This window comes from Motacilla alba, chromosome 3, assembly GCF_015832195.1.
Source record: "Motacilla alba alba isolate MOTALB_02 chromosome 3, Motacilla_alba_V1.0_pri, whole genome shotgun sequence".
Taxonomy (NCBI): Eukaryota; Metazoa; Chordata; class Aves; order Passeriformes; family Motacillidae; genus Motacilla; species Motacilla alba.
In genome coordinates, this window is record NC_052018.1 from 56,985,127 (window position 1) to 56,995,349 (window position 10,223).

The 10,223-nt window shown below is 40.3% G+C and overlaps 1 protein-coding gene across 1 annotated transcript; it reads right to left on the reverse strand.

Annotated features, from left to right (window-relative positions):
• Positions 1–7,802: 7,802 nt before the first annotated feature.
• On the reverse strand, positions 7,803–8,792 carry MAS1 (MAS1 proto-oncogene, G protein-coupled receptor). The gene has a single exon (XM_038133274.1). It carries the CDS (start codon positions 8,790–8,792, stop codon positions 7,803–7,805), a length of 990 nt encoding a protein of 329 aa, XP_037989202.1.
• Positions 8,793–10,223: the final 1,431 nt, after the last annotated feature.

A 10,223-nucleotide genomic window follows, 5' to 3' on the forward strand; every position in this document is an offset into this window, starting at 1 on the left:
ACTTATGCTTTCCCTATTAAATTGTCTTTATCTCAGCCTACAAATTTTCTCACTTTTACCCTTTCAGTTCTCTCCTGAAAGAGAGGGGGGCTCATGGGGCTTGGTTGCCAGCTGGCAAACCAAGTTGGTCCAAACCACAGCACTAACCCAGAGTGATGCCTAGAGCTGGAAACAGCTGTGGATCCTTGGCTGGAAGAAGTGCAAGCTGGTACAAGATATGTAAAGACCACTTTTTTACAATGGCAAAAACCTGCAGGTATCTCGTGCGGAGCTGAAGTGAAAAAATGAATCATCTAGAAGTCTTACTGCTTCATCATGTTTTGTTTTTATTGAAACACAGTAGGCAACATTTCTTTTTTCTAGTTCAGTAGTTATTTCACCTAATTCAGTAGTATTATGTGAGGAAATATGTTGTCATCTGTTCCTTTTGATTGTTACAAGATAGCTGATAAATTTTTTGTTTGCTGTATTTTTCCTGGTTCTTTGTAATGGGAAATTACAAAGAAAAAGAAATTCTTCTTTCCCATATAGCCAAAGGGCACTGAAATCAAAATGCTATTTTCAGCATCACACTTTAAAAATAACAAACTTCATACACAGCAGAGAAATTAACAATTTCGTTTTGTTTAAAGCATCAAGGCTCAACCTACATTTTCTTTCATCCTAGTCCTCTCAGGGGAAAAGAACTGAGCAATAAATTTTTTGCATAATGTGATATTTGTGGAGGACTAAAATATGTGGTATACTTTATTCAGGTGATTATTCTATCACCCTGCCTTGCTAGAATTTATTGATATATTCTGATTATTCATTTGTATATTCTGTCCATGAATATATATTTGTTTTTATAGCCACATTCATAAATAGATTTAGGCCAGTATTATTAAACTTTGTCTAGGCATGCATTTTTTTCCATTACATTTGTCTGTAAAACATTTTAAGATATCTGAAGTAGAAGAAAGTGTGTAGATATTAACTTACTTAGAAAAAAAGTAACAATCTGGTTTTTTTAATAATAGGTACCAGATTGCCCTGGATGTTTTATATTCACAAGTTGCTGAAGGAGATAGGGTAGAGAAAAATAAGTATCAGTGTGCACATGAAGGCCCAGGTAAGCCATTACAGTATTGAATAAATAGTTCAATTAGAGATTCACTGTAGATCATAAAAACTGGTTGCACATGTGGATCACAAGACAAGAAGGAGATTTCCATACTGCACAGTTTTGCATCTGTAATATTGCCATCTGAATCCGTGAAGTAATCCAGATTTTCATTGCCTTTTTTCAGTCAGAGCCAGAGTAAATGAACAGAAAATGAACAGAAAGTGTACAAATATGATAGTGAATGTGCTAAGAAATATGCATCAGATAGACATGGAATGACAACTGTCTTGAGTTGACAACTGTCAAGAGTTTTGTGGCATTTTTTCATGTACTGATATGACATTTAAAGATATGATAGATGTTACAGTGGGGAAGAAAATCTCTTGGTTCACCCTTACTGAAGTGAATAAACACCGTAGTGGAAAAATTGCTAGTAATAAATACTGATATTATCAGACAGTTATTGCCTTAGCAGGTGAATTAAAGTAATATTAGGAAATGCCATGTGTGTTCTCATGCAAAATAGAAGGGATGAGACACACAAGAGAGAAAATAGTTTTCTCTGTATATTATTTGTCTTAACTTTTACCTTCTCAATGTTCTAATGTGTGCTTGAGCCTCAGAGCCTGATCTCTGAAACAGGTGTTGGAGCTTTCTGATGAGCTAGCAGTAATCCATCTTTGAAGCCTTCAATAAAATTAGTTGGAGGGATTTTCTGTGTCTTTTCTTTCTTGTTGCTCCACACAAAGCAATAATGAGGAGACTGACACTGTTTGATGATGGGCCGTGATTCTGAAATCTTGTTGAGTCCTTTGGGCAGTGTTTTGTTATCCCAGTGCTAGAGGAGGGACATGATGTCATGAGCATGGCCAAGAGAAGAACGTGATGGCTGCAGTGACTCTGAGCAGACAGGACAGGAGGCATCAAATCTCTGCAGAATTTTACAAGCCTTATGTGAATGATGAAACTGGAGGGAAGTGCGAGCAGGGTACACAGTAGGAAACTCAGGGTGAATAGAAAGCTGAGAGATGCAGGGCATTTATCACACCGTGTCTGCCCAAGGAGTTAAAATAGCTGTGCTGTTGTAGGCTTGAAGTCTCCTGCCACAGGGATTAAACAAGGGAGAACCCACAGGATGGCACATGCAGTGGCTGAGTGGTGCTTTGGAAGGTGACATCAAATCCAGACACAGAAAAGTACTGAGAAACATTTTTCCACTCTGAATGCTGCTAAGAAACAGAGGCCAGTGTTGTACTGAAATGCTATATATGCTAACAGATAAATGAAGAAAAAGAGAGGTGATAAAATAAAGAATATAGTTATTGAGCAGAGCTATGTTTACAGAGGCCCTCAGCCAGGCTGAGGTCTCTTAGCAATAGAGATGTTGTTTACTGTTCAGACACTGGTCTGACAGGCTCAGCCTGTCCCCTGGCTAAGGACAGGTCTATTCCAGGCCAAGCCCAGGGAAAGAAAAGAAAAATCAAAAATTAGCCAAAACAAAAATTATTGGTTGTATATATTTATTTTTCACAAAATGATTACATTTTGCTGTAGTATATAATTGAGTATAGTCATTGAGCTTAGCATATGTGGTCATCTGAAATACTTGATTGTAACAAAGAGAACTTTTTTCCTATAAATAATATAAAAAAGTTATATCTGAAATACATATATCACTCTTTGAGTTAAAAAATAAATCCAGATAGACCAAAGACAACATGAAACATAAAGCACCCTCCTCTAATGCATTAAGCAAATAGAGTTTTTGTTCTAAGACAGAACAGTGATACCATGGTGTTCACTCCATCTCCTGGACGTAGCTGTTGAGTTTTACATCTCTTTGAACACTATACCTAAAAATACTGAGAATTCAGTTAAAATATTCTATGAATATTTTAATTTATTCTTTACCTCAAAACACTGTTAACTTTTATCCTTCTAATTGCTATCTATTTGCTATAATGTCACTTCTCTAGAGCCATATTTTTATAAAGCAAATTCTAAACAGGAGAAATGAATAATTAAAAGTTACTCCAATTCCAGAGATGCTTTGTGTCCAGAGGAAAAAAAAATGTGTGCTCTAAGAGAAAAAAATTAGTTGTTTTGTATTGCATCTTGCTTAGCGGTGTTAGAATGATGGAAACCAAGTAAGAATTTTGTTCTCCTATTCCTGAAGACAATCCTTCAGAATAACCATTAAATACTTCTGTGAAAGTGTTGAAGACATAGAAAACTCATATGGCTTCCATGGAGGTCAGATGTTTTTGTTGAAGAGAAGTCCATTGAAAGTTACCAAGTGTAAAGATTTCTAGACCAAAGTGTTTCTGAGCTGATAACTGTTGAAGGCTTGGAGAGGATGAGAAAGGAGAATGATATAGGTTTGTTCTGTTCCTTCTCCTCTGTAGGCATCTGCTTGTGAACACTGTGGGAGACAGGATTTGGGGCCAGATGGATACAGCCACAGCCACTCCCTCCCCTTTTCTACCCTTCAAAACTCTGAAACAACTGAAGCAAGGTCTCTGGAAATACTTAATAAACCAGCAGCAAGTCTAATCTTGTGTATTTAATGAGGCAAGAGTCCAGTTTGAAGAAAAAAATAGGTTGCAATAATATAATTAAAAATGGAATGTTACATGCAAGGAAGAAGTATTAGAATCATGCAGGCTATCTCAGTACCTCTAATTTGAATTCAAAGTTTTGCACCTATAATACTTTTGTTTGAATGTGGATCCTGATGCTGTGGATCTTTTAGACTTGTGTGAGTCAACTGGAAAAGAAAATAATTCCATGTGGACATCACACAAGTGCCTGGGCAACCAAATAGAAAGCAAACTGGCTTTCCAGTTGGATGCGTAGCTAGAAATCCTGTGAATGGATTTTAATGAATTATTTCTGCATGGAGTTGGGAAGAGAAGCAGCAGGCACACAAATGGCAGGCAGCATTGTATGATGTGAGCTACACACAAGCTCACACTGACTTTCTGCTTTCCCTTGACCTGGTACCATCTGAGAGTATCTTCTCCTGGCCAGTACCATCACTGCAACATCTGCTCATAAAACCCAGCGTGTGGATTGTGCTCTCCCTGAGACTGGCACAGCAGGAGGGCTTGAGAAGGAGTCTCTCTGAGGGGAGCCAGACAATCTGTCTAGGGATAGATTTTTTTTTTTTTTGGTAGGACTATGCAAAGGAACTGTCTCTCTTACCCTCATTCTACAAAGTGACCTGAGGCATTTTACCAGGGAATGCTGTGGGCTTGTGGATTGTTCTCATGCTGGGAAAGGGAGGTTTGTAGTTTGCAGGAACCAGTACAACTGGGAAGCATTTCAGCTTCCCTTAGAGGATTTCCCAGGGTATGCTCCAGGCTAGAAGTAAACTGGCCAATATTGTGTTCCTCACCTCTCTGCCCTTGCTGTCACAAGGACTGTACACAAAGTCCATAACTCACAAAGTCTGTGAGTTATAGAGGAAAGCTCCTGCGTAACCCATCACAGCATTTTGGGCCTGAAACAGCAGCCTGCCCCATATCATCCTCTCCACCCAGGGAGTAGCTACAAGAGCAAAAACTCTTCTGTGTCTAGGGAAGTGACTTCTCTCCTTGTATTTCTAGTCACATTTTTACAGCCCACAACATTCAAAGCAAGCTCTGTACTGGGCGTTACTTTCCCGAATAACTCCTTGTCTTGGCAGCACAGCAAAATTACATCCTCATTGCCCCAGACATTACAAGAGATAGCCAAGAGATAGTGGCTGTTCTGAAGTGCCTGTAGTGCAAATGTGAAAGCACAACACTGGAGGCAAAGTAATACAACTCTCATTTTATAGGTAGGAAAGAGTGGCACAGAAAAATTAGATGCTGCCAATACAGCATTAAAATAGAACGCACATTGCTAAACTCCATAGATAGTACTTGACCCACAAGACAACCTTTCCTGTTCTGCACCACTAAAGAGTGCTTAAACCATCTGATCTGCACAGTGGTATTTCAGTCTCTCCCACAGTTGCAAATAATTTTTAAAGATGCAAGCTTGTGGGGAATCACATCCTTGTTGTGCAACAAATTGTCACATTTTCCATGTCTTGGGTTTTGGTTTTTTTTAATCATGGAATCATGTGCTTATTAGTTCCCCTTGTACTGCAGCCTGTCTGCACGGAGAACAGTCACCAGGTGCTATGATAAAGAAGAAAGACCATCCCTAAGTTATTTTTATCTATCTACTGGGAAATATTAATAATTTTTCAACTGTTAGATGTTAGATGTTAATTCTTTTTTGTCCTTCTGGGTGTTCATCTCATGCTCAGTGCTAATTTTTGTTGCTCTCTGAACTGATCTATGGCCCGTTGTCCAAAATCTGAAACATTTGGAGACATGGCCAGGTGAAATGGGGTAAGAAGCTAAAAGTCCTAGAGAACCTATTCAGCTCACAAGCATCCCGATTGCCCTGCTGCACATTATTGCCTCTTCAGATCTACTGCCCTGGCTGCATGCATGGTGATCCTTAACCCAAGCCTGTTGTAATAATGTGGATATGTTTAAGCACTGTAAATCATGTGCCTCACCTCACCTGAATCACTCTGAGAGAACTGGGTTGCATGTGTGGTTACAGCACAAGCATGTGTTGAAGATGCTTCCTGCAATGTTGCCCCTCTCTCTGGTTCTCTGTGTGATTATTGTAAAGGGTTTTGAGGTAAGGGTAGGGAACAGCTTTAAAAGAAAATCTGGGGTTTTTTTGGTGGGGGATAGATCTACCCTAGTATTTAAGTTTATGGCATTCATCAGTGTTGACGAATTTCCCTAACGTCCCCCAGCCCTCAGCAGGGGGATACACGTGACACATGTACGTGGACATCGCGCTCATTTTTCCCCTGGCCCTCCCTCACAAGGTGTCCACAGACCTCCTTGCCCTCTCCTGCACTCCCATCAACAATGAGGAGCAGCTGAGCTGTTGTGTCACTCCAGCAGCACAGGAGATCTCTGCCCTAGGAGAGAAGCAGACTCCACTCATCTACTGCCTGAACCAGTAGAGGTGACAAGCCTGGGACTGGAGTTTCAATGACAAAAACTGGGACAGGGGGAGGGGCTGTCATAGACAAAGGTTTTGATGGGTGAGGGACTCAGGAAGATCTAGGAGTAACCTCTTCCTTCTCCCAAGTCTTCTATAATGACACATTGCAATGCTTTAATGTAAGGAGGAAGGGGCACGTGTAGAAAGAACATTTATCCTTCTGAGATCTCTTTTCTACTTGAATTCCCATCCAATCCTCTGTCTAAACCTACAATCTTCCTTATTCCAGGACTGGCAATCTTTCAACAAAGGAGGGGTGGGTTGTATTTTTCTTTCCCCTGTTAGCTATTAAGTGTGCCAATGGAAACTTGGCGGGAAGCTGAAGATGCTGCTTTTGCTTTGGGGGCAGGTCTCAGTTTCTGCTGAATTTGGAGGTCCATGGGGGCCAGAAGCAAATGTGTGTCTCTTTGAAAGTGCCATGCTGCTCTCTCTGACAAAATCTGCCATGTTCTGTGTGATAAAGCTCATCTGGCCCCATCAAATCTCTCCTATTGCCCTCTGCACTCTGCAGCTTGGCTATAGTTGGGCAAGTGACCCTGGGAATTAAACTCCACAAAATACCAGCCTCAGTACCTTGGCATACAACAGAGGGAGGCAGGCAGCTGGAAAAACGTGGCTGGTGTGTAGGTCCAGTAATTCATTGTGTAAGGCACCTTTCTTTTTTCTGTTTTTCCAAAACTGGTTGTTATAAAACAGGGAGGCCACACAGGGGATATATGTTCTCCAAAGAAGAGATAAATACTAATTATGTGGCTGGGACAGCAGATGTTGGGACTGACTTTCTCATAGACTCCTTGAATATCTAAACCTACAGGAATGCTGACATTTTTGGGGATAAGCCTGCCCCACCTTTCATAATTAGGGCGAAAGCCCTCTGTGAGTTGGCAACATCCCTGTGTTGCCAGATACTCCTATTTGTCAAGTACCAAATTATCCAAGGACCCAGAGACATGTGAAATTATGCAACATATACTTTGAAAACAAATTCTGAAGTTTAACAACAGATGAAGTAGGCCATTTAACATATACTTAAATGTTGCTAGATCAAAGTTACAAATACTTGCTAGATCAAAGTTACACCTATGTGCTTGGCCATGTATGGAGACTTACCACCATACACGGATTTCTTCCTCTGTTTCCCCCAGGGAGCAGCTCTTTTGCGCACTTAAACGAGCTGGAAACAGTTGAAATTAAATCCCAGTATGTAACGTGACTCCTGTGTTTAGTGGATTTGACTTTTAAAAATGCGAACGCACACAGGCCCTGATGACTTCAATAGCATTTATGGGTGGTCGGTGCTTTTATAAATGTCACACTATTTATAACATATTTCTGTGTCCTTTTTTTATATTCTCTGCTGGCCTATCTGTTTTTCACTGTGGTATCTTTGATTGGTATAGTCACATCAAGATGTAGCACGTGTTTGAATAATTAAGAAAATACAAATTAAAAAATAAAACAAATAAAAGTTATCTTTATTCTAGTCCATGTTTTTCCATTGCTCAACCACTAAAGATAACAATACCATTTCACCTTTGCTTTTTACATTCTATGGAAAATACTTTTAGTTTTGCAGTGGCTTATTAAACATTCCACGTCCAATTATTTGCCCCTAGAGTTTCTCCCCTAAGCTTTAGAATATTGTTTCGGCTATATCCAAACTCATGCCAACTTCCTGGCTTCTTGGCCGCAAGCCATCAGTGAGAGCTCTGCTAAGAACCACTTTGAGGCTCTCCTTGAACCTCTTCTTCTTGCTGCTTCCTACAAAGAAGTAAACCAGGGGGTTGATGCTACTGTTAACGGTGGAGAGAACAATGGTGACGTGGTTCTGCTGGCTGAGCAAAGAGGACCAGTGGTGGTAATTCAGAAGATACAACAGCCTCATAGGCATGGCAAAGATGAGGAAGACAATGACTGTGGCCACAATGATGATGTAGAGCTTTGACGAATGAGGTCTTAGGGAGTTACGGCGAATCCTGATAACCAAGATCAGGCTGGACAGAATCATTAGAGGAATGAAGATCAAGAAAGTCAGGATCCATGTGAAGATGAGCAGTGCTTGGCAATGGTTGCCGTCGTCAAATTGTTCCTTGGTTGAATCATCTTTGCATGTTAAATATTCGGCTACTGTCATGAAAAAAGACAGAGTCCACAGGACCGCACACACAATGGCCGATTGGTGCTGTGACCGGTGGCATCGGTACCAGATGGGGTAAACAATAGACAGACACCTCTCAATACTGATGGCTGTCAGGAGATAGAGGCCAGTATTGTAGCCAAGAAGGAAGACAATAGATAGTGTGGTGGTTACATAATAGTAAAAACCATATGCAAATCCAAAACCAGCAATGTACTCAATTGACAGAATAAACGTACAGAGCAGTAAGGAGATATCAGCAATGGACAAGTGTGTGATGTACGCAGTGAATGGGTTTCTTTTGATCTGGAAGCAGAGGCACCAGAGGACAATTCCATTTTCACAAAAACCCAGGAAGGAGATGATCATAATTACCCAAAGTGGGGTCAATATCTCCCAGACCCTTTCCTGTGTAGAAATGTTTCTGTGCATTGAGATGTTCTCTGTGCCTTCGCTGGGATGAAACGTTATGTTTGACTCATCCATGGGGAAAGCTCAAGTTTGGATAGCACAGCTCTTCCTTCTGTAAATATGTATAAAAATATACTGTGAGCATTGTGTGCTCCTCCCCTCCCCCGTTTCCTTCTGTTTTGTGGACCCTCAATTTCTGGTCATACATGAAGGCCTTGAGAAAAGGCACACCAGCTTTGGTATACTGATTGTAGCTAAAACCCAGCTGGAACTGCTCTTGGCAATGTTAAAGATCACTAAGCCCATCATGCTAGCAGAAATCCTGAGCTGCCTTCTCCAAGGGGCTCAGCCTGTGAGTGCTAAACCACAGCTAAAGATATTCTCATAAAGAGCTCTTGGACAAGCAATGTCCCCATCACATTGCACAGTTTCATTATATAGTCGTGACAAATGGCATTGGTAGCTCTTGTTAGAGCCCTAGGTTGTTCCCAGAGAGGTCTCTTCAGTTCCTATTGAAGTTAATGGCATTAATTTTAAGCTAAACTTACGCATTTCAAGTGAACTTGGCTCATAGGTTTTTTGGATTAAAAAACAACATTGATACCAACATCAGTTTTACAGAAAGGGATTTAATTAGGTAAAAATAATTTGTAATTATTCAGCATTGTATTTTCCTCCAAGTACAGAGGTGGAGGGAAGGCAAAATGGCACTGTTTTGAGAGAGCAATTTCTTACCTGCTTTATGTGCCATTTATCACAGCATAACATAATTTAAACATGTTCACACACTCTAAACACTTAACATAACTGCAGGTATCTTGCAAACATTATAAATCTAACCCATCACAAGGAGATGTTGTTCATCACATCATGTTCATCATCATCATCATCACCACAATTTGTTCAGGTTCCCTGCCATTGTTATAATAGTTTAACTGTTGTTTTTCTGAGTTATGGGGTAACTTCTCCTTTTGTATGTCTCCTTCTATCTCATAACAGAGAGTTGGTAGCATTGATTTCTGCTGATTTTCATACAAATATTTCATACCCCATTCCCTGTTAACTTCCCAGCTGCCCTGTGATGATACACAGTCATATTCAGGACACTTTTGATTTACTGATGTTAACAGGGACTAACTGTTGATAATAAGCTTACCTGGCTGACTTGGTTCATCCATATAAATTACCTTCTTCATTAACGTGCCATAATGAGAATTTACCCGTACTGTCAAGTAGTTAAGAACATCAAATGCAAGGTAAAGAAGTTTCACTGGAGCAATGATTATTTAAAGAGAGCCATTCACCCCAGTCATAGTTTTTCTCTCCTGAGCCTTGCATTTCCTGGTTTTAAAGCAGCTCCTTAAGACAAGGATATCACAGTCTAAGAATGAGCATTCTGTAAACAAGCTGGGAAGCCTCAGGCCTTGCTGGCATTTAAACCTGTGCAAAAACGTTAATGGTGATCTCACCTGTATGCTGACCATGCTACCACCTGAGACAGATGAA